This window comes from Geospiza fortis, unplaced genomic scaffold (assembly GCF_000277835.1).
Source record: "Geospiza fortis unplaced genomic scaffold, GeoFor_1.0 scaffold237, whole genome shotgun sequence".
Taxonomy (NCBI): domain Eukaryota; kingdom Metazoa; phylum Chordata; class Aves; order Passeriformes; family Thraupidae; genus Geospiza; species Geospiza fortis.
This window is the reverse complement of record NW_005054319.1, coordinates 2771810-2796737: the sequence shown is the minus strand read 5'-3', so window position 1 is coordinate 2796737 and position 24928 is coordinate 2771810. Positions and strand designations below refer to the sequence as shown.

Sequence of the window (24928 nt, the reverse complement as noted above, 5' to 3'; positions counted from 1 at the left end):
TCAGCAGGGTGGTGAGGATTTTGTTCTAATGGGTGCTTTCAATTTTGTCTTAAATTCTCTGTCACATCTCTCTGGCCTTTTCAGATGGTTAACAAACATGGTATGGGTCCCTTTATAAGGTGCAACTAAAGCAGTAATTTTAAAATTAATCTTTCCTATGTAGTGAACAGAGAAAATATTCTTCTGGAGATGTGCTTGGAAAGCTACAAATTCCAGAGAAATGTACATTTCTTAAATTCTCAGGAAGGAATTAACCATGAGAATTTAGTTTTCTGAGTTAGGTCTGTGTCTTGTCTTCCTCTCAGAGCTGTGCTTTTGTGCAGCAAACAGTCTAAGACTGACTAAGCCAGAGTGAAAAATGAGAATGTGATTCCTTGTGTGTTCCTTAAGATGCTTCCTGCAAGTGAGGAAATGCTGGGTTCCTGTAATTTCTTCTGAGAGTATTGATGTGCTTCACCAAGTCCTATATACAGAAAGCAAATATTGTTTTTATTAAATTTCTGTTATTTTCCTGCCACCTTTAAAAAAGATTTTTTGTCTCCCTGCAGGTACGGCATGCTGTAACAGCTGTCATTGGAGAATGGTTGCTGCACCTACGAGACAGATACTCATATTTTCACAAGCTGATCCCTCTGTTACTTGGCAGCTTTACTGATGAAATTCCTGAAAATACGTATGTGGAACATTTAGTCTTTTTTCCCCCCCTTAAATAGATGCCAAAGAAGTGTTCCTAAGCTCACAGATGTCTTGCTTGGAGGACAAAACCCCCACTTCTGTTTGTTAGTTTGTTTGTTTTTCCTTAGACTAAAAATGTTAGCATTGTCTTCAGTAACTTTTGTTATAGTGTCCTTTCATGGTACATTCAATTAAATGTGAGAGAGACAAGGACAGGGGTGGACAGAGACAGAATTATCCCTTGGGAGAAGAGGCCTCTGTCCACTGAGTACAAAAGAAATATAAACTCTCAACTTAATGTGCCTAGGTTAAGTGACAGGAATGCTTCCCATCCTTCCAGCTGAATTCAAGTAGTCACCTTTTCCAGAAGTCTCATTTTAAAGTGTTTTTCTCTGGGGGCATAGTGGTATAAAACTCTTATTTTATGTCTAGGAAACTGGCTTGGACCTACTGGGAAAAGATAGGCTTGCAATGGGAGAAAGAGAATGAAGAAGATTTGAAGGATAAGATGGATTTTAGTGTTTCACCATCTCATTATCCCAAAGGAGGTAAATGTTGTGCTGAAAGTGGTTTTTGCTTTGTGAATAATCTCCAAGAGCTGCAGTGCAGTACTGACAGCAGAGCAGCATGTGTAATATTCATTACAATATGTAATATTAATGTAGAGAGGTAGCACATATAAAATATATATAAAATTATTTAAATTATTAAATTTAAATTTTAAACGTGATTGTTCAGTAACCTCATTCTTTTTCTTTTTTTTTTGTTAATCCAAAAATTCATTTTGAAGACAGTAAATGAGGCTGCCTATGCTGAAAAAAAAGGTAAAGCAGTGGTGCAGAAACAGCAGTAAGTTCTGCATCAGCCAGCAGCCAGGTGAACAGTGGGCACAGAAATGACTGGAAAGAAAGGCAGGAGAAAAGAAGCCATGAGCTAAGTCCTTGAGTAATGAGTGCAGGTCACAGCATTAATGATCCATATAATTGGTACTGAAGAAAAATTTGCAATGAAATTATTTCAGACTTCTCTGTGAGACACTGGGATGCTACCTAAAATCTGCCAGTGTACATGAAGAATGTGGGAACAGAGTAATTTCCTTTATTATACACAAAAGCCCCAAGATATGCAGAATGGGTAGTTTACTTTTTATTACCATATGATTTATAGGTGGCTTTCAAACACTGTTTGCAGTAGCTTGAAGCTTGTTTCCTGTCTTGGGTTCACAAAGTTAATGTTTAAAAATATGCATATGGGAGCTGGGGGAAGACAGAGTTTAACTGGCTCATTTATTGATTTCTATACTCATATTTAACTGAACAAAAACTCTTTTGGTGTGAAAGAACAGGTTCATGCTTGACTTGTGCCTACATGACAATCACATCGCAGAATACCCAGCAGCAAAATCCTTTCCATGACAGTGGGTTCCGGAGCTCTTTCTTCTTTGAATTACACTTCTTTTTTTTTCTTTAAAGTTGTTTTACTCAGTAATGCTTCAATGAAAGGGGAAGCACTTCATAATGGTGACTGGTTTGACAGAACTGTTTAGCTTTGAAGGCAGGCAAGTTGATCTGTCATCCTTTGCAATCTTTTTTTCTTTCCTCCTTATTTTCTGTATAATTTTACCTCAGGGGTTTGGAAATGCTAAAGAACTTCCACTAGTCATGGCAGAAACATATTTCTTCTCCTGGCAGTCAGAGAATCTTTTAACAGACACAAACTGATGAAGCTGAGTGTCTAAGCTCCAGTCACTTATTTTGCAATGACTGTGATATAGTGAAGGTCATAAAAGGTTTAATTTCATTGTCTTGGAACAGTGATTACCAATTGTACAGCTGATGGGGTTTGCCTTGGTTAGTTTTGTCAGGGTGTGTGTTGGGGTTTGTGTGTGTAAACTGGGGCTTTTTAGAAAGTGACATCTACCAATTACTTCATAATTAAATGATATGTGATCTCCTAAATAATCTCCTTAGCACAATAAATATGCTTCATGAATTTTGGCAACATTCCAGCCCCATATTAAATTGAATTTTCATGCATTTTTCTTGGTAGAATGATGCAGTTAAGGCTTGAATGTGACATATATGGGTATATTTATATATATGTGCACATACTAAAGAATATTTTAAAGAAATGGCCTAATAATTTTGGAATTGAGTCCCAAGTTAATGGTGACTTTTAGTATCATTTCTTGTTATTTATCTTTACTTCCAAGTTGTATGTCTTATTAATAGTCAGCCTTATTGTGACAAATAGAAGAAAAGTCAGAGGAAAGGATGATTGGCTGCTTAATCCTACAGATACAAAACTTTATCAGAGACACTAATATACCTTATGTGGTGTCCCACCACAGCCTGTGTATAGATGATTGTTGTTATCTGTGTCCTTTCTCTTTGCTCTCCATGAATATTTTGTTGGTTTGTTTTATTGGGAGGGGGGTTTGTGTTGGGGTATTTTATTACTTTGTTGCCATTTCTTGTGACTTTAGTGAAATATTTTTTCTCCATCTCTGAGTCTGTAGTACATTTTACTTAAGTAGCTTTGTCCAGCTGTCAGACTAATGGAGCTGCCCCAGGAGCCCTGCTTTGATCTCCCAGTGACAGATCCTGCAGGTCAGAGGGGAGCAGAGGGAGCCCTGGTGTCATCAGGCACTGCACAGCCTGCACTGAGCCCCAGCCCCATTGCCTCAGGATACAGGTGCAGACAGTTTATAGCAGGGAAGTCTTTGACAGGAGTAGCTACAGGGATAAATGCCTGCATTTGAACATCTGAAATGAAGGAATTGCTGATAAAGAATGGGCCAAATTCTTCAAACAAAATTCTGCCTCGGGTTCAATAGGATGCCAGGCTGTATTTGCTGTCTCAAGTTGATTTCTTTATTTGACCTTTTGCTACTCATTGTCAGCTTTCATAATCCAGAATGTTTCCTCCATTGACAAAAGAAGCAGCAATTCATGTCCTGATGCTTGAATTTTATTTTTTTCCCTAGTTGGGTATTTCATAGGTATTTCTAAGCCTTTTATATCCTCAGACCATTTACTTTAGTCAGTTTTCCTTTTAGCATTTGTAGTTACACAGGCCAGTGCAGGAAAATGCAAAGAGTCCTGAGACAGCTCAGTCATTTTCTTCCTGAACATTTACAGAACTCTGTATCAGAAATAAAAAATGCACTCACACATTCAGTGTATTTTGACACCTCATAATGAATGATGTCTCCTTCTTAAAACAGCATGTGAACATTGTGAGTGGCAATTATGAAATCTTGCTTATCAAAGAATAACTTTTCAGATTTTGTTTGTATAAACATATACAGTGTTAAGAAAAGAAAATAGACTGCAGAAAAAACATCTCTAAAAAAGTTTATTGCTGTTTTTTGGAAAGGGCTGTCACAGCTCTATCTGTAAAGCACAGAACAGGACGTTTGTTAGATGCTTGTGATATTGGTCAAGTTGCTCTTCTGAATCTCAGTGATGTATGAATTAACTAATGAGTAAATTTGATGATTACCAAGACAGTACAGTAGGCATTTGTTGGGAAAGGTAAGTTTGTTAGTTATCCAAAAATCTGCATCCTTTCTTGATGCAGAGAATATATATTTGTAACATTTTGGGTTCTTTTTGAAATCAAAAGACACACCAGACCACAAAAACTCACTTTAGACAAAGTCGTTACAAATTAAATTCAGTCTTAAGAAAAAAAAAAAAACAAACATCCCCCCAACTCATGTATCATCATTTTAAATGTATTATTCCATTTTTGAAACATTGAAGAGGCCCTTTAGTAAGCTGCTCCTCCTGGAAAAGCCTTAGCAAGGAGATTATATGATAGCTGTGATTTTTAAAACACTATCAGTTTATTGGCTAATTTATGACAGCATCTGTACAAGCCATAGTTCGTGCCCTCTCTGCCTTCAATTTGCCAGATACACTTTTAACCTTTTCCTTTAGAGGGCACAATTCACATTGTCTGTTTTACTGCAGCTCATGCCTTCTGTACTGTTTGTGTCTTCTACTTTCTTTCCTCCTCCAAATTATATTGAGCTCAGCATTTGAATGTAAAGGTCTTTATTGTCTTTATCTGTGTGCGTTTCACTTAATTTTTCTTTGGATTTGTGTTGCTATCGAAATTAAAAGGGAATTATTAAGCTGTGTTTTCCAAAGTGGGTAAAGACACACATTCATTTCAATTCTCTTTCTCTTCTCCTTCTGTAGACATTTTAAAACATAAAATCTAAATCACCATCCAATCATAAATACATAAATATTCAAAGAGCTATGTGGAGTTTTAATTCTGCAATATATATTGCAAGGAAATGCAACTTGCACAGCTAAATTCCTCAGCAGCATTTGGAATATTTTGTTCTATGCTGAAACAGAAGCTCTTACCTTGCAGCTTTTAAACTTTTCTTAGATTGTTATGCATGGGCTTTTCCTCTGATATTTCTTTTTGGGTTGTTTTGGTTTTTTCTAGAGACTCGACCAGGACTGGGTTGTCGGGAACTTGTGTCGAGAAACCTCTCCAAAATTCTCCCAGGTCTCTGTCATGATATCACAGACTGGCTTGGAAGCACAAGAATCAAAGCATCCCAGCTCCTGTACACATTACTGCTGCATGCAGAGGATCACATCACCCAACACATGGAGCTACTGCTGAGAACTTTGTACCAAGCATGCTCAGATGAAGAAAGTGAAGTGGTTAAAAACGTAAGTTTGATCTGTTAAAGTAGCTGTTGTACACTGAATAAAGACTTTATAGTCTTCAGTCTGTCTTCTGAAGGTTGACTTTACCTTAGGTCACTGGAAATTGCCCATGAGTGAAGGATCAGGCTCAGGTTTATATGGATGTTAAAAACATGTGCACATTATACTTCACTAATCTGTTAAAATAAATGTATTCCTCTATTACTGGTATGAAGACCAACAGTAAAGTTGTTTAAATACTGTTTAGTTTGTATGCCAACCCCATGAAGCATTGATAATAATCTCTCTGAAAATTATAAGCAGTGGATTAAAGTGTAAAAGCCTTGGGGCAACAAATTCAATGTAAAAAAATGTGCAGGTCATGCCCTTTCAAGTTAATTTCACATACCTCTCCCTGCTCCATAATCCAACCATATATTGAGGTGTGTTTATTCCATGTGATACCCATATTCAGTGTTTGAATCCTTGACTTAATGCTTGGAAAATGCAGGTTGAGGAGGGTTGTGAGGAATAATTAGTTTGATTTTTACTACAAGATGATTCTTTCAACACTTTGATCAACAAACCAGTAAAACAGATGCAGTTGAAGACATGAGATAATTTTAGCAAAAGAAAGGTGGTACAAATGCTTTTTACAATTTTAAGATAAAATCATCTGTTCCTGTTTCTACTCAAGGGAGAGAAAGTATGTATAACAAAAATATATCTACGTAACTTACTCTAAAGTTACAAATTTCATTGCTTTGGGAAATTGGAAGAATGTGTTCTGCTTACTGGATGCAGGTAGTCCAATCCTAAATCAGGCTCTTCTTTAGGTTCCTGCTGTCAGCTGGGCTGAAAGAAAACATAAATAATTAGGACAGTAAGGCCATGTAGTCCTGATGTCCTGACAAATTTCCTATCAAGTACTTATTGCTATAAATCTAAATTCAAAGTATGTGTTCAAGCAGCACATAGCTGTCCCTTGCTTTTTATTGGCCATACTTGTCTCTTCCTTGGAATTCTACCACTAATCTTCTCACAGGTGCTTCCAAGAGATTTATTCCTGGTTAGGAGATGATTTCAATATTTAATTGTACTTTTCCTTGTGCCAAACATAGGAGTCAGCAAATTCTTGTTTGGGATGCCTTTTATCTCCTAGTGATGCAGCTTCCCAGGGCACTGAGATAACCTCCTCTAGTTTGTCACCATAGGAACCCATTGCAGAGCAGCCACCAACTTGGAGAATGTCCATGCCTTTCTCCACTCTAGTAATATCAAATGAGTCCCTTTCAATTTTTCTGCTATTAAAGTGAATAAATTGATCAGTACAAATGTATGAAATCATATTTTTTAACTCTATAATTGTATTGTCCAGTTTTCAGAGCATTAAGAGTCTTTTCCCTTCTCTGTGACAAATACTGAGGAGAATGGAGTTCACATCTACACAGAGGATGTTACAACTCCTTTGAGTCCTATCCTTGTGAAAAGAAACAGCTCTATATAGTGCAGATTTAAACTGTGGAACTCATTACTATGTGCTTCTATTGATACTAAAAAAACTAGCATGATTCAAGTATTAATTAGGTGAAAAAAAAAGTCATAGCTAAATCACTAGACTATAAATGATAGAGAAGGCTTTCATCTTTGGGGAAATGACCCAACCATGAAATCTGTGGGACTGGAAGAAGTGTTCCTGTTGCACAGGTAGTGCTGCAGTAGTTGATTGTTTCTTTATTCACGCACATGATTGTAAACTTTGGGCATCAGTCAGACAGTAAGCCCTGGTGTGGTGATATTTCATGTGGAATACAACATCCTGATACATCTGCAAGGCAGGAATGGGATCAGAGGGTGTCACTGTCATGGGGAATACACGGTAATTTAAGCCTTTCAGTTAAAGAAGTAAGATGGAAAGCAGTGGGCAGTTCCCCCCTGGCATTCCTTCCACACTTAACCAGATCTGTAATGTCAGCTTCAAGGTACAATAGTACAATAACAAAAAATTCCTCCTTCCTTTTTTGGTAGTTAGTTTTAAATCAGTTTTTAACAAACAGGGGTGATGCATTAAGGGCAACCCTCAGAACAGCATTTGAGGGACAAAGTGCTAAACCACTAAATGTGCAGCATCTGGTTACTCTAAATTAGAAACTTTATTACAGTGAAGTTGTACACTTTGTTTCTGTGCACTGCTTTCTCATGGAAGTTTGTCTGATGTGGGGAAGGCTGCTTGCAATGCCTTATTATGTGCTTGCTGAACATGTCAAGAAAATTTCTTCATGCATATAATCGTTACTGAGCGAGTGGAAAAGGCCTACCAGGCAACTGCTGAAGCATTTAAAATAACAGCTGGAATCATAAAAATAAAAAGGCCATGATACCTTGAACAGTCTTTGTGTTTTCAGGAAAATCCTCAAGTTATTCCTGTTCTTTTTTCAGAGTGTGAAAGCAGCAGAACTGATTGGAACGTTTGTGAGCCCTAAGGTGTCTTTGAAATTAATCACCCCAGCCTTTGAGCAGACACCCAAAGCCTCCTGTGTGATGGTTCTGGCTGCAGTGATTCGAGGCAGCCCAAAAGAAATCTTACAGCCTCATGTGGCCCAGCTTGGCAACACTCTGTCACAGGCTGGAGTCTGTCAGCGCTCTGAAGAGGTAAGGGAAGCTGCAAAATACACAGCAGGATACATGACCAAACTACTTTTATTCTCCCTGAATGCTCCCATTCCCATCCCTCCCTTGCACACCTGTCCCAGGATACAGTTGTGGACATGTGTCTGATATAAAACAGGAGCTCCCCATCCTTCCTGGGCCATGTTGTGGTCTCCTGGGCAATCTGCTGCTTTCAGAGACTTACCAACAGTCCATCCTCTGAGCAGACGTAGGTTCAGGCTTGAGAACTGCTCTAAAAGACTTCATATAGTGGTAAGAAAATGAAGAGGCAAGGCAGGGAGAGAAGCAGCCATTTAGTAAGTAACAAAGGACTGCCCTGGCTGGTCCTGAGGCAGAGTTTAACCCATGGTTTGAAATTCCTTGTGTTCACAATCGAAACAAGATCATGAATTTCAATCCCAATCAGTAAAAATCACTGAATATTTTTTATAGTCTATTGTAATTGGCATGTCAGGTTTCCCAAGATTCCCTCTTAATGTTATCCGATTTTTGTTTTCCATTCTTATTTTCCATTTTAAAAGGCAGGTACCAGCAATTTATGGGTATATTTAGGAGCATGTTTTGCAAACTTTTGGGTTTCTTCTCTTTAAGTGAAAGTCTAGAAGGAAGATATTTATCAATTAGAAATTTACTTCCAAGTATGTCATTAGGTAATAGCTGAGCCCAAAGACCATTTTTATTTTAGCATTTGAAGAATATTCACCAATTGCTATATAAGGAGATGAGAGATTCTCTTAAACATGAAATGGATATTTTTTAACCTGCAGGATTTTTTTCCTTCCCATGTTCAAATGTAGAAATAGATCTGTTAGAGATGCACAAGAGGCATCCTTGTAGTTTTCCCCACAAATTAAATCCTGGCTTTCATTCCACCAGAAGTTTGTTAGACCTCTGCTGCTAAGATGACCAAAAAAGGGCCAGTGCTGTGCCTTGAGGAGCTCTTACTTCATGTCAGATGTAGGCTTCCCTTAAAACAGTTATTCATGTGTGCAGACTGAATCTGGCCTAATTGTTTTTCTGAGCCAATGTAAGAAATACATTTCAAGTTCTTCCCTCATTAGGTTTCTTCCCTAATGGAATATGTACCAGTGATGCAGGAATTAACCTTAATCTCCATGAAGCTTGTGATGATTAGGAGCTCATATAAGTGGAAGCACTATAACCTGATTGTTCAAATAACAATTCCCTGAGGTATAGCTGCAAAATTACTGTGAGGTTTAGGCTTACCACTTCCATTTGGCATTGGCTCCAGGAGTCAGATCCATCTGCAGCTGAAACTTGGGCAGAATTGTTCCAGCCTTTAGTCTTGGAAAACAATCTCTCTCTATTTTAGCCAGTGAATGCTGCACAGACACTGTTTAGCTAAGGATTGACCATGTCCATGAGATTAATAACACTTATGGCTAACCTATTCCTAGACTCGATTTATTTTTTGGGAGTAAATTTGTAACAATGGCCCCTTCTGTTCCCTGACAGCTTCATGGATATCTGATGCACTTTATCATAGAAGTCATGGCAAACTAACTGACAACAGTATTGACTTGAACTGGTATCAGTTGGATCAAGATAACATGAATGATATGGCATCAAATGAGATAAATTGGCTGAGATAAAAGCAAAGGCTCAGGGTTTTTTTTTAGTTTATGTATTTAGCTGTCATTGTTCATCCAAGACAGTCAAACATGGAATAATATTTCAAAGAGTTGTAACAAATATGTTATTAATTAACAAATTGCACTTGAGAAAGAGAAAGTACTATCAGCAAGCACTCCAAAATGCTTTGATGTTTTTATTCACCATTCACCAGTGGAGCCATCGTGTGATTAAGAGCAGGGTCATTTATTTTGTTAACAGGACAAGGTAAACACAAACAAACAGTGTGGGAGGAAGATTATATTGTGTTCTCTAAAAAGTAGAATATAGGTAATTAGAAAAACTAACATGAAATTACCAATATGTTACCAATGTAAAGGATTATACAGTGCTCAGATTTAATTACTGTCATTTCCCATATCTCTCCTTGAAAGAAAACCTTTTATTTGCTAAGAAAACATAATAAATATGTGCTTTTATTAATAGGTCTTTTATATGGAGCAGCTGCTTTATTGTGTACAAGCATTGATTGAAGTGTGCCAGGAAGACTGCAAAGAAATTAGCTTGCAGCTAATGAAAGTTTTGGTGACCATAATGGCAACACCATCTTCTCAGGACCTTAAAGAAAAGGTAAACTATGAGCTGGTTTAATATTTTGTTGAGTTCTATGTCTTTTCATGTTGATAAGACACTTTGTGGAAACAGAGCCATAATTATTTGTGGGGAGTATTTGTGGCTGGTCTGAGATTGTGCATCTCTGACAGTACAGACTGTACATGGTTAGTACCAGAATTAAGTCTGCAGTTGGATTTACAGTTTGGGACTGCAGAGCCTGAACACTTACGTTTCTTCATAACTTTGATTAAAAGCTCACAGAGTTTAAATACATTCTGGTTCCAGAAAAGGAATTCAGTTTTATTCTGTGATCAGGAGCATCTAGTATGGGTCTGTAGCTGCAGTTACAACTATAATTTTCTGTTTCTGGAAGTGTGTTTAGGTTAGGTTTCAGAATAGATGGCTTGAGGTGCATTACTGGAGCATGGGAATCTTGGAGGTGAATGGGAGCAGCCATGGGCCTAGTAGAGCACTTTTTTTGGGTGGGTGTTAACCACCTGTCCACAGTTAGGTAAAGTTTCAGAACAAGAAGTGTCCAAGATTTTATGTTTGTACTGGATCCTGCAAAGCCTTGGGCATGCTGGTGGCGCTGCTTGAACTGTTGATGTTTACCTTTTAGTGGATATAAGTCACTTGGAATGTTTGGTTACATGCAGGAAAAAACTGACATTTATTTTGACTGTTAAAGAACAATTCACTTAGAGGTCAAGAGTACTACTGGCCTTAAAAATGTGATGGTTTCATGGTGATTTTTTCATCTTTAGCTAAATATCAGACTGATTTTACAGTAGTTGACCTTTCTACCTCCCCACAAGAAACAAAAGTTTGAATGTCACAGGAATGCTTTAAAATCAAGGACAGCTGTACATGCCCAGATAATAGATGAGCTTTTTGGCTCAGCATTATCTCACCCCCTTGTTTTTCTCTTCCTCTTTCTTCCCGGAGCTAAATATCATATAAATCAGCGAGCCATCCTCATGCAGTACAATTATGACCTATCCCAGTTGTCTTTTTTCAAGCACACACCTTAAGTGCAGTGGCTATTCTGCTTCCTTTGCTCTTGCTCCCAGGCATGGTGTTCCAAAGGCCTGTGGAGGATCAGTATTTATGGCCCCAGAGCTGACAGGCTGCCTCCAAGGAGAGCTCAGAGAGCTCTTTGGGAAGAAATAAAGTGGAACAAAGCTTGAAACAAGTACTGAAAAGACTTTGCAGGTCAAAGAGGGGTGGGATGATGATCTATCTTATGGGAGTGGGATTTGGAGGTTTTGTTTGTTTGCTTGGGTTTTTTTTTTTAAACAAAAATCAGCCTTAGACAGATGGATCTGGAGTGTTTTGTGGTATCTTGCCTGTTTATCCCTGCAGTGGTCTATAAAGTCAGCAATGTCCATTTAAAACCTTACAACTTCATACTCCTAAGAAGAAAGCAGTTTCATGGAGATAAATCCTGATTTTCATAAATGGAAAACTTAATCTCCTGAGATTATTAAAGGTTTAAGATGTTCCTGCAGTTCCAGATGATTTTTTAAGTTGACAGTACTTTGGATGAGAATCTTTTTTCTCATTAGCCTTTCTTTCAGCTAGGCAAAATCTGGCAGTGAGATTACATAATTGCAATATTTTAAAATTGTCAAAAAGACAAATATGGCTTGAATTTTATTTTTTTTCTCCAGTTACTGATTATTCCAAAACTTCAAAGTGAGCTGTACAGCTTGGAGAAGGCAAGAAGTCCCTCATAAAATAGCTTAGGAACATGTAGAACAAAAGTACCACAGCTGCTGTATGAATATGAGTTTTTTTGTTCAGAAAAGAAATCTGTATTCAGACTCAAAAGATATGAAGTATAAACATAAATTATTCAAAAAATTGGCATTGTAGAACTTTAATTGAGGCTTTATTGTAAGGGGACAGAAGTCCACTGAGATAGTGGAGACCACAACTGCTGTGATCTGGTGGTGAACACTCAGGTCTGGCCTGAATTTTGGCCTTGTGTCCTGATTTTTGTCTTTGTGTCCATCGTGTTTGTGGTTGCTGGGGGCTGAGGGAATGGAACCAAGACCACGAGCTGAGCCCAGCAAAGGCACAAGGAGCAGGGTCAGCCACAGCCCCAAAGAGACTGAAGCTGTATCAGCTGGTGGAGTCTGATTTGAGCTTGTCAGGGATTTAACTGGTAACCTAAAAATAAGGTTTTGTTTCATTACCAGTGCCCTGTGCCATCCTGGCTCTTCTTTGAGCACACTGATTATAAGCAGGAAAATATTGTGTCATTAAACTTGTTAGCTTTCAAATAGAGGAAAGAAAAATCAGCTTCATTTTTATTTAACTGTGAGGCACTGCTTAATGAGAAAACATGCATCAGCCCGCTGGCGTATTTAATTTATTCTCTCTTTTTTGTTTTTAATTGCATTTTTGAAACTACAGAATTTACTTTAAATCATATGTGAACAATGTATTATTTTGTATCTCTTGTTCAATGGAAAACAATCTTGTGCGTTATGTGTTATGGTGGGATTAAAAATGAGGAATAGTTTCTGTCCTGACACATTCTGTTTAATGTTACAATTAATTTACAAGTAAGTTATATGGAAAATATTCATTTATCTGAGTTGTTTTGGCTGTCTGGCAGAATGCTTCCATAAAGGAGAAATCTACTGTGCTTGAGGCAGGCAAACCTGCTTTAAGAGTAACCTTTGTCCTTAGCAAATCCTGATTTATTTATTTTTTTCTTCGAATTCTCATTTATTTTCTCCACATCTGGTACTTCCATAAAAACATCTTTGTCTGGGAAGTGATTAGTCTGGAAGAGTCTAATGGTCCTAGACATGTTTGAGCTAACTTGTGTGGTTGAGTTCAGCTTAAAAATATTAAAAATATGAGTACAATTTGTAGTTCTAGTGCAGCACTTGGAGTCAAATGATGTCACTGCCAGCACTGCACTCCATCTTCCCCTGCTGGAACTGGCCCTGCTGGCAGCACTTGTTATTCCTTAGTGAGGATCCAACAGGGCCTTGCTCCTCATTCTTGATTCACAGTCTGCTGAAATCACCAAGGCTACAGATCCTGCTTCCAGCATGCTTTTAATCTCTTCCTTGGAGAAGTTTTGTACTTCTGGTAGGAGCCTTCAGGAGCTGTAAAAGAAAATTTTCATTTGCTTTGAGACACATCTGCTGCAAGTGATTAGGAAGATCTACAGGCATCCTTGCCAAGCATGCTCATGTCTGGAATTCATTTTGTAGTTCTTCTTACATGTTTCATTAGTACATGTTTTATTTGCATGTCTCATAGGATAGTCTTAACTCTAAACATGAAGAAGGTATTTCTGATGTAACAGTAAGTTTTGGTACTTCTAAGCAACAGAAGTTGAGAATTTCAAAATGAGCCTGCCCAGCTACTACAAAGAGAGAACATCTTTCATAATTAAAACTGGAGGGAGAAAGGGAAGAAGGGAAATTCCATGTTTTATCTTACCTGCAACAGCAATGCTTTCTGGAAGCTACCATGTCTTGGGATTGTGAGAAATTCCCCTTGTCTTTATGTTTTAAAGCATTCTTAAATTAAGGAGAAAAATCACTACATCTTTAAAACCACTAAGAGCCTTTTTTATGATGTGGTTAGTTTTTGGATAGGTCTGCACAAGGGTTAGAGACTTTCTCATTTTGCTGTTAGGTTGCTGTGTTCTTGATGATTTCATTTTGAAATCGGGACAAATGTTTCACTTCAAATAGAAGTTAATGGATGTAGTATAGACAGACATTAAATATCAGCCTTGATTGTTTAATAGAAGCTATGAAAATCTTCCCATGTCCCTTCTTTTCTTACAGAATGAGTTTTAAACGTCTGGGGTTTTTTTTAATGGTTTCAGTTAAGTATCCTGTCTCTGTTCTAACAGGTGGAGAAAACAATGTCTTCCTTAGCTGCAGTGCAGCAATTGGAAAGTTTTCATGGTCTCTACAAGCAGCACATAATTCAGCTGCTGGAGTGGCTTGCAGTGTCCTGTGAAGGGTGGAGCTGCTATTCCCCAGAAGTGTTGCAGTTCGAGGTCATCACAACCCACTCAGGTATGACTTGTTTAGTTCTAAAAAAGATCCTGTCAGGATCTCCACAGCCTGCAGACAGCTTGTGTTTTGTAATGAACAGTGTAACATTCAGAACCTTCACAAGAACATGATGGAAAAGAAAAGAAATGTTGAAGCAGCTCATATTCCCAAAGATTCTGTGGCTGTGGGGAGAATGCTAAAAGCACTTAAGGAAAATGCACTTTCAGGTGAATGAAATCGGTGAGGATTAAGGGGAGACTAATTGATGTAGCTTGTGTCCAAAAATCCATCTTTTTATCCCATCTATTCACAAGTCTTGCAGAGGACAGCACCTCTCTCTAACAAGCAGTTCCTCACTGTCCACGTGCTGTCCAGCACGTGGCTGGGCAAGGTGAGTGACACACTCTGGTGTACATCTCACACTCCTTCAGTCCAGCACAGTGAGCACTCCTCTGCCACAGCCCCCAGCTGGCATCTGCAGCAAGGGACATGGGGACAGGCAGTGCTTTCCACCTAGACACCCATTTTAGGATTATTAAAAGTCCTGTTTATTTGCTTTTTCTTTTCTCCTGGTTGTAAAGGGGATGGGAACAGTCACTTCATGAAGTATCACTGTGGCTACTGCACATGTATATTTTAAAGGAATATATCTTCTGCATTTAATCTTTGAATCTCAAAAAACCCTCATCAAACCTATGTGAAGCACCCAGTTGTTGGTTTGTGCAGCAACCAGCATAAGTACCTTTTTTGGTTTTCATCTGTGAAAAGAACAAAAAGTTACTTCAGTGTGAGATTTGAGAGGCCAACTTTTCTGTATATTTGTGCTCCCATTTCCATGACTGAGGGACTTCTAGACAGTTGTCTCTGTTTTCCTTAATGCTAAATAAATCATCAAATGTCTGGGCAAACATTTTGGCTTGCACCCAACACTGGTAATATGCTATTGTCTGTGTTTTCTGTCTGACACAGCAGCTCCTAGAGCTATTTTTTTTTCTTTCTTTTCATTCCCACACATAATGTTGTTTTTAATCAATTTAATCAGCTTCACTCAATTCATATTTCAAGGTTTTTATGTTCTTCATGAGCGTATGCTTAAGCTGAAATTAGCAATGTAGTTTATTTTGTTTATTTTCCATCTGTTGAATTTGCTGTTATCAGTTTGATATAGTAGTAGTATCTTGTGAATGTCTCAGAACTCACATGAAGCAATGTATCTTGAATAAATGCTGTGAAAATAAAGACCTATTTGTTGGCACAGACATTTAGTAAACTTCAGTTCAACACCCTGTATTGCTTCAGTCTAGACAGTGAAATTTGGGGTTTTTTCATTATTATTTTAAACATTAAATTTCCAGATATTATTAAATGCTATTGAGCTTGTTTTGGAATCTTGAATGCTTCAATCTGTCCATCCCATGTGTGAGGAATATTCTTGTCATCATGAATACCAGTGTTGTGTCTCCTCTGGAAGGATTTTCTGAGTTTGTGGAGTTGGATGGAATGTGCATCTTAAGGATGCAAAGCTGAAGAAGTTCCTAAAGAAAAGTAGTTTATTGCAAAAATAGAGCAGAAAGAGCATTCTACAGTAAGAAGTTTGCAGAATAAAGCATGTGTACAGTCTTATGGGGTCTTCCTCTTTAAAAGGCAGATGTTAGTCATTATCAAGGAGAAAGGCACAAATTTCCCTCAGTTGTGGGAAAATAACTTCTTAAAATGTTGGGATAACAGCTTAGAGTTTTGTTTGTTTGTTTATTGTTTAAATTTATCACAGGATGTGAAAATATTAACAAGCTAAAGATAGCTAAAGATTTAGAAGATATTTTTATTTCAAGTAGCTTCTAAAACATATCATATTTTGGATTGTTTTATAAGCTGAAAATAAGCATAATTTAAACAGGGAGAAGGAATGCTGCTGCAGTAATTGTATTATCCAAGTTTTGAAGCTGATCCTTTCAAACAGGCCCTTTCCTTTGCCTCTGTGAGTCGTGAAGATCTCAAATGCTGCATGTGGAAAAACTTGAAAGAAGAAAAAAGTATAGCTAATGCTGCTGTGTCCAGAGGTGTGAGGGTCATGCCAGATCCACTGTAGTTTTTCATTAAGTTTAAGAAAAGCAAAGCTTTGTGCATAGCCTCAGACTTGCAGAGTTACAAGGGAGCAGCATTAATCCTCCAGCCAAAATGCCCTCAGATACTGATGGTCCCAGCAACTCTGGGGTGTCATGGAGAGATCCATTCCAGAGTCATGAAATGATGGAATGGTTTGGGCTGGAAGGAGCCTTAAAGACCATCAAGTTTCAACTCCCTGCCATGGGCAGGAGCTCCTTCCACTCGCCCAGGTTGCTCTGAGCTGCATCCAACCTGGCTTTGGACACTTCCAGGAATGGGGCAGCCACAGCTCCTGTGGCCAAATGTGGTACAGCCATGCCAGGCTGACTAAATGAGACATGGGGAACTGATCTTCAGGCTGCCCTGGCCAAAACTGGGGTACCTGAGCCCACGGGGAGTCAGCCTGGGGATTTGTGCACCACCCAATACGGTGTGACATGGATCCCTCACAGCTGCCATGCAAGAGTGGGAGGCTACGGACTGTTCTAACACCACTTGTATTAGAAATCTCAATGCACCCACATGTGAAACATCTAAATAGAACTTATTAGTATTCTGAAAAAAGCCTTCTGTGTTTGTTTGCTAGGTTCTGTCATAGGTGAAGCTCTGGATGACTTTGTTCTGGTTCTGAGGACGTGTCTGCAGCCAAACAGGGATCCCCAGATGAGGTTAAAGCTCTTCACTGTTTTATCCCAGTTGTTGCAGAAAGCAAGTGAGACCATCAATTCTCAGGGGTAAGTGGAGCTCTGATTTCACACAGCTATTTGAAAACTCCAGTGGCGCTAAGAAATAATGACCTTGGGAGTTATTTAACCCCTATAACCATCTCCATGTGAGTGTGGCTGGAAGAAGAAAGACTTTCCCACCATCTTCTACAGCCTATTTTTCTTGATGTAATTTTTAATAATGATTAGGAGGGTAGAGTGCAGTAATTAAAAAATATATATAAAAAAATTGAAGTTGTGGCTTCCTCCACTGTAGTCTTCCTACCTGTGCCATTACTGGGAATTTAAAGGAATGTTATGCAGATCTGGATAGTTTTCAAAAAAAAAAAATCTGTGGTTGAAAAGAATACTTTTTGAAAGCTAAAAGGGAGATTCTTAGGAAAAAAATGGGGAGGGGGGATGTTACTTGTTTAAATACTGTAAAAACTGTAGTCAGTTACTTGTTTAAATAATCATGTAACTGAATGATAGCTATAAGATTAATCTAGATATTTTACAATCCAGAAAAAAAGAAAAGCACTTTGAAAACTGTTTGAAGTGTTCCAGGATCTGACTATTTGTTTTAAACCAGTTTGTATCATCTAACTGAGAATGCAAAGTCCTTGGAACCAAGAAACCCAACCCAATGAGCTGCCAGCTTCATTAATATTCTTAGGAAAGGGAAATTATCAGTGTGCAAAAAACAGAAAAATGCTTCAAAGTAATTCAGTGAGTGTGGCCACACAGCACCCCAGCTCTGCAGACAGCATGATGGAAGTTGTTTTGCTCAGGGCAGTGTGAGTGAATGGCCTTTGTCAGGATGAGATACATCCAGGGAGGGTCACAGACCTGTTTGTATGAAGGATGGTCCAGTCCAGCTCATAATGAGGCTCTGTGCTCTGATGACAACAGCAAAGCCATGAATTTTACCAGTGGGTTTATCTTCAAGACTCAAAAGCAATGGAAGCAGCTAAATGCCTCTGAAGTTTTGAACCTGCTTACCACGGACACAGCAAATGTTTGCATGTAGGAGGTAACATGTGGAGTTTTTGTGTTTGAAGCATTGTTTGCAAAACATTTCTGGAGGTTTTGATTTGTAAAAGCCAATTTAATTTTGTTTCAAATTATCTGGGTTTAGGATGTTACGTTGTAAAAAAAGAAACAACAAAAGCATACACAGAAAACCCCAAGACATATAAGGCAAAGTGCAGCAGTGTCATAAAAGCAGAAAAGGAACCAATGCCAAACAAAAATGTATAAAAAATAATTAACATGGAATGAAAGTTTAAGTATGCAAGTTCATAAAACCAATTTTAATGGGAACCCAAGCTCTGCTTTGAAACATCTGCATAAGAGCAGGGTATTAATGTCTCTGCAGATCACATTTTAGTGCTCTTGTATCCAGCTGAGAATTAAGTATCAACTCTAAATACAAACAGACAGAGTATGTCCTTTCCTAGAAATGACTGACTTTTAGAATTAAGTTACACAGATTTACAGCAATAAGATCTGAAAATGGAAAGAAGAATCATTTAATTGCATCAGCAACAGCAAAAATGAAATGTTAATGGTTATGAGATAGTGTTGGGGAGCAGTAGTAAGTTCCAGTTGCACACTCACATTCACTGCTGTCAGTAATTGGTTTAGCTCCTTGAAATGGTTCTCAGAGTTTGGATAGGAAGGCTTTTGGTTATTATGCTAAACACAGTTGTGTGGTCACCTAATTGTGTTTGAGTCTGACATGACTGAGTCAGATAATTGCCAGATATTGTTTTACTGATTCTGTTTCAAGGCACTAGAACAAACATTCTCACAAACAGCACAGCACCATGGTTAACATAATGCTGATGGAATTTACCTTTGTGTTTTGACAGATTGTTTTCTCACTGAAGTTTAACAGAAAGTTTTAATAGAAACAGAAGCAGCTACTGATCAGATAGCACAGACAGCACAGAGCTGCTTTTAGCTTTGGAGCTGAAAGGAGATTTGGAATGATGCTGATCATTAGTTTTATTTTTTTCCAACAACTTTTTTAACAGGAAATTATTAATGCTCAAAAATGTGTTTAGAATACCACATCTAAAGGGTTTTACAGATTTAGCTGTGTCTAATGGGATGTCAGATTTCTTGTTATTACTTAAGTGCCATCTGCTGACAAGAAGCAGCAGTGGATGGATCTCTGACTTCTTCAGAGCCCAAGGGCTCCTTTGCCAAGGGGAAGCAGCAGCCAGGTGTATCTATTTCCATAATGTTGCAGATGTGTGTCAGCACATAGCTGAGGCCTGGCAGTGCAGCTGCTTGTGCTTTAGTCAGGTAATACCTGGATAACAGGGACTACCTGCAGCATGGATTCTTTTTAAAGCACTCCCTGGTAATTGTTAGTTGTTAACATGGACCTGTTATGTTCCTCCTGTGTCTTGGCACATCACTAAAGAGGCCACTCATTCACTCTGGCAGTGTGGGACTCTCAGAAAAGTCAACAAGAGCTTGTTCCCTTTGTATCAAGCAGCAGGGTGGGGATGTGCTGTTGGGCTCTCAGGGGCTGCACTTTGAACAGAGCTCTGAGCTCAGAGGGACAGTCAGGGGAGGTTCAGTCTGTTTGCACACTGCTGCTGCTCTCTAAGGCACAGGCACAGTGGATAACCTGAGCCTCAGTTACCAGCCACAGCCAGCCTCTAATGTCCCTTTGATGCAGCAAAATATTAATTAACTTGTAAGATCTGTAATTTTTTTCCTCTTGATTTGAGATTAACTGTAACTAAACAAGTGTGAGGGAATCCTGCCTGTTGTAATTGCTGACTCTCACAGCAACTTTTAGCATTATAAGAACCCATTGAATGGAGGAGGAGGAAAAAGCATCAGCAAAAACATCACAGATTTATGTGTTTGTAATAAAAACCCTAGTATGGGGACTGGCACCATCAGAAAATCCTACAGACCTCTCATCTTTGGGGAGAAAAGTTTCTGAGCCAAGAGAGAGCTGAAATATTCTGTGTAGGCTCCCAGCTGTATCAGTGTCATCAATAGCATTCATACTTTTCACATTATAAATACTTTTCCCTGGCCAATCTCAAAGGACCTCACAGATATTAATGAATCCTCACAGCATTGCACAGGGTGTTATCTCCACTGCACAGACAGGGAAGGTGAGACACAGAGAAGGTAAGAAGTTTACCAAGATAACACTGAGTCATGGTCATTGCCTGAAGTGGGAGAAATGAATGTTTCTATGAATTTCTACCTTTCTATGAATGTTAGGTATTTGTTTAAATATTATCTAGAAAAAGTTGTGAAAAGCTTATCAAATACATTACAATAACATTGCCTTAGAAGATGTTATTTATTTTTTTACAGAGTCTTTTTTCCCTCTTTTCTGCCTATGTTTCTATGACAGAAAATTCTCTTTTACATCCTGTCAGTCTCTTTATCACTTTCTCATGAACCTTTATTTTGCTTTCTTATTTTTGGCTTCAGGCTGTTCCCTAGCTACCTTGAGACTGTGATAAAAGACATCCTGGCTCCTAATCTGCAGTGGCATGCTGGAAGAACAGCAGCTGCCATCCGTGCTACAGCTGTATTGTGCCTTTGGGCTCTCATCCACTGTGAAATGCTTTCACCAAAAGAGGTAAATTCTCTCTTTCTTTCTCATCCTTTGAAATCTTAGGCAGGAAAACAAAATAAGTGCAAAGGGGAAAAAAAGAATAAATCCTTAGGGTAAGTAATATTTTCAGAAGGACATACAATCTTCATAATAAAATTCATTAATTGTAATTGAATGTTAATGACTGTAACAATCACTAGTGGAGGGATGATGACATCTTGATAAGAAATCTGAGGCCAGCAAAACGCTGAGGTGTAAAACTGAGTAGCATCATATTTTGTAGATATTTTTTTCTAACAGATCATCAGTTCTGTAGCCCGAGGTACTGACCACTGTGAACACAACAATCTGGGTGCTGTGAACACAACAGTCTGGGTGCTGGACATTACTAGACCCACAGCAGAGCCTGTGCAGGAGCACTGGAGCTAGCCAGGACGAGCTGTGCTGTCACGTGGCAAAGACAAGTTGTCTGGTTGCCTTGGAGCCCACAGGTCCATTTAGAGAAAATGAAAAACCATCTAAAGATTCTGAGAAAGGACAGGAGGACTTGAAAAGGAACATGAAGAATATGAATAGAGACTGGAGTGCTAGCACTTGAAGAGTTGTTACCCATCCCTGATAAAGGATTAATTGAATCTGGGGGTGTTTTTGAAGCTTCTTTGCTAACAAAATTAGCCTTTGGAAGTTATGCACTGGAAATATGTTAAATACAAGGTCATTTAAAAAAAAATTTAATTTAAATGTTATTAAATGTTCACAGTCTTTAGTGTCTTTATAACAGACCTTAATTGAACAAAGTGCTTAAACACACATAACTGGTTGAGTTCACGTATACAGAAACGTTGATATCAGAAGAGCCGCTGTTCTAGCTGAACATTTTTTTCTGAATCGGTGCCTTAATGCCCATTTCTCATTAATGGCTGATGTGAATTACTGGGAATTAATTCCAATTCCGAGCCTGCCAGCACCCCCGGCCCGGCGCGTCCTGTTGGGCTCGGGGCGCCATCTGCTGCTCCCTGTGCGGAACGCTCTGCTCCGAGCCTCCGAGCCTCTGCTATTTGAGGGTTTTGTTTGGTTTTTTGGTTTTTTTTAAGGAGAGTAAGTTTTAAAGCATTTACAAGCTTGAACATACATATGAGTTACATAAAACTCATCTGCTTGTATACCAAGTGTTCATGAGCTGGGTGACTGACTGGTGGATTGTCATTTTCCAAGCTAATGTAGATGCAAAATTAGAGCTCTGTAACTTCAGGGATTTTCAGGGTAATGTTTATAGCTAATTTTTTTAACTAAGCAAGCAAGTATCTGGCACAGCTAATGGTAAGTGCTGTAACACTAAGCATATTTTTTTAATGCTTTTCCTATTAACTGTAGATCTTAAGAGTGAAAGATGAGCTGATGCCCCAAATTATTGCTTCCATGGATGAAGACTCTAAAATTACTCGACTGATGGCTTGTCGTATTGTTGATGTTTTTCTGAAAGTCTGTGGGAGGCAATTTGATGCAGATAAATTAAAGAACACTTACACAGGTACGTGTAAAGGTTTAGTAGATTTGGGGTGAAGGCATTGTTAGTTTGTTTGTGTGTTTTAATCAAGATTGCAATGTTGACAATTACTTTTTTACCCAAAGTGCCACAGTTTGCTCGACTTTTAAGGGTTTGGCAGAACTGAGCAGTATTTCAACGTCATTATCCATCAGACCACTAGGTGGAACTTCACTCAATACTTTGGTTTGTGCAGGGCTTGCCAGCAGCTCATCTGCATTGCTTCAGAGTTTGGACTATGTGAAATAATGTGCTAAGTATAGTGAGAGCAGAACAGTACTGCAGTGTATAAATGGAAGTCACATTGTTCTCCGTGCTGTGTGTGAGAGCCAAGAGCAAACCATTTCAGTGTACCATAAATAGACCTGAATAGGTAGTGGGTTGGGTTTTTATCTAAAAAAAAAAGCAAAGAAGAAAACTCTAATCTGGAGTTTTGTATTGCCAATTAGAGCTAGGAGCTGTAATGCCTCTTAAGATGAAGTTGAAGTGCTAAACTATTATTCAGAAGTACAGGCTATGCTTTGAGCCAGGTTTTTTGTTCTTATACAGACAAATAAATTTGGCTTTCCCTAACTCAGCATCTTAGCAACTGATATTTTTTTCTGACATGGCACACTGGAAATCTGACTACAAACATTTTTATTTTGGAGAAATACATGATCAGATAATTATGAAAGTATATATGTCTTTGTATCTTGCATATTCACATAGTCTGCTGTGCAGTAATTCACTGAAACAGTAATATTTATTTAATAATTTAATTAATATTATTTAATAATTTAATTAATATCAAATTAATAAAAATGCTGTTCTTTATTAAATGTAGAGATACTTAAACTCTGTAGTTCTGTAATGCATAAATAGACATCCATAGTTCCTTGTTAGAAGGAGTGCTAGATAATGTTCAATTAATTAAATACTTCTGTATATGCCCTTTATTAATATTTGGACAACATCATCCAATAACAATGAATGAGGAGATTTTAGGAACAGTGTATACATGTATTTATTATGCTCAAAAGATAAAAATACATCAGAAATGTAACAATAATTTGAATGTTGATAGAAAACATTTGTTTTTTCAAATGCAAAAGCCAACTGCAGTGTTGCCAGAGCATTTTGGTTCTTGCTCCTTTTCAGAGGTGTTGAAGCGTCTGGACGATGCCTCGGGTGAGGTGCGCCTGGCAGCTGCTCACACCTTGGCTAATTGGTTTAAGTGCTTAAAGGACAGTGATGTGAAATCCTCAATGGAAAATCATGTTGAGTTTCTGTACCAAGAGCTCTTGGTACATCTCGATGACCCAGATGAAAATCTCCAAAAAGCAGTCCTAGGTAAGAATTTCAGTCATATTTCAGTATATTTTTAGCAATGTTTTTTAAATCATCATTTTGAGTGTTCATGAAGCAGCACCTACAGGTAGAGGATAACCCTGCCAGGCTGGAGCTTTCCTTTGGGTTTCAGTGGATGAGCTCTGACCTTTTACCTGTGTGCAGAATGAATGCTTTGCCCAGTGTTCCCCAGGGAAGGTAGCAGGGCAGCTGAACCTCCAGAGACTTTAGAGATGGTAAACAGGATATGGAGCACTGCAGGGTGTGACCATATCCCAGCCTGCAGGAGGGGCTCTCTGGAATTTATTAGTGTAGCAGCCTCTGTTGAAGAACATAAATATCAAAATACAGCAAATAGGGGAGGGAGGAATTGTGTTGTCATCACTGCATCACTTGTAGAAAAATTTCCTCATTTGCTTTCAGGGAACTTGGGTAGAGAAACATGAAGCAGCTACTGATTTATAAAACATATCTTTGTCTTACAGAAGTTTTAAAGGAAGGAAGCATTTTATATCCAGATCTGCTGGTGAGAGAAATTGAAGGGGTTGTACACAAGCATCAAACACCAGTCTATTGTAATCAGCTGCTCCATCACATTCAGTCAGCCAAGGAATCAGCTTTATGAATCACTGCTGAGATTCTGTGTAGGAAACTGATGTGAAATCTGTATGACTTGGATTATTTTTGTTTGCTTAAGAAAGGCTGAGCTGGAAATACATTGTTTTTTCTTTGTAAATTCACTGTTGGTTCATTTGAAAGGGAAATTAGCACAATTCCATGTTTTTTGCTGTTTGAACATTTCTTTGTATTTCCTAGCAATAAAACAATGTTTAAATTCACTTTGCATTGGTTTTTCATATACAAGGTTTAAAGAAGGAATGTTTTTTCAGGAATTTAATTTTTAGATTATTTGACAAAGTAATAATTTAATGTCAGAGTTACTAATGTAATACAGCAAGGATTCAGTCTTTCAAAAAGCTTTTCAAACTGGATAAAATCACTCTTCAGAGTCAGGTATGTGGTGACCAGTTTTATTAGGGAAAAAAAACTAGCCAGACTTCTCTTTCATAAGGCAGCAAAGAGTATAATGTTTTGAATATTCATATTTTTGCTGATATAATAGGGAAATAGATAGCACTAAAAGAGTAGTTTTTATTTTTATTGTATTACATTTCATGACTGAGTAAAGCTGAATTTTTTAAATTAATGTTTATACATGGAAAAATGTGCTGGTTTGTCATTTAGATTAACAGTATTTATATTTTTGTACTAAATATATGTCATTTGCAGTTTTTATGTTTACACCACTGTGCCTTGGAAAGCAAGCAACATTTGTTTGCATATTGTTTTGAAATTAAATTCTGTGACTTTAGGTTAAA

At 38.1% G+C, this 24928-nt stretch overlaps 1 protein-coding gene across 1 annotated transcript in view; it reads left to right on the top strand.

The window, feature by feature from the left end:
- The window catches only part of DNAAF5 (dynein axonemal assembly factor 5), a 26209-nt gene extending 1281 nt beyond the window's left edge, over positions 1–24928 (top strand). The window contains exons 3-13 of the mRNA XM_014306814.2: positions 549–673; positions 1108–1223; positions 5143–5375; positions 7791–8003; positions 10101–10244; positions 14116–14284; positions 16956–17103; positions 20548–20698; positions 22049–22205; positions 23361–23552; positions 24035–24928. Of these exons, the coding sequence (XP_014162289.1) occupies positions 549–673; positions 1108–1223; positions 5143–5375; positions 7791–8003; positions 10101–10244; positions 14116–14284; positions 16956–17103; positions 20548–20698; positions 22049–22205; positions 23361–23552; positions 24035–24174 (1788 nt within the window). The 3' untranslated portion in view covers positions 24175–24928. The remainder of the gene's footprint in view (positions 1–548; positions 674–1107; positions 1224–5142; positions 5376–7790; positions 8004–10100; positions 10245–14115; positions 14285–16955; positions 17104–20547; positions 20699–22048; positions 22206–23360; positions 23553–24034) is intronic.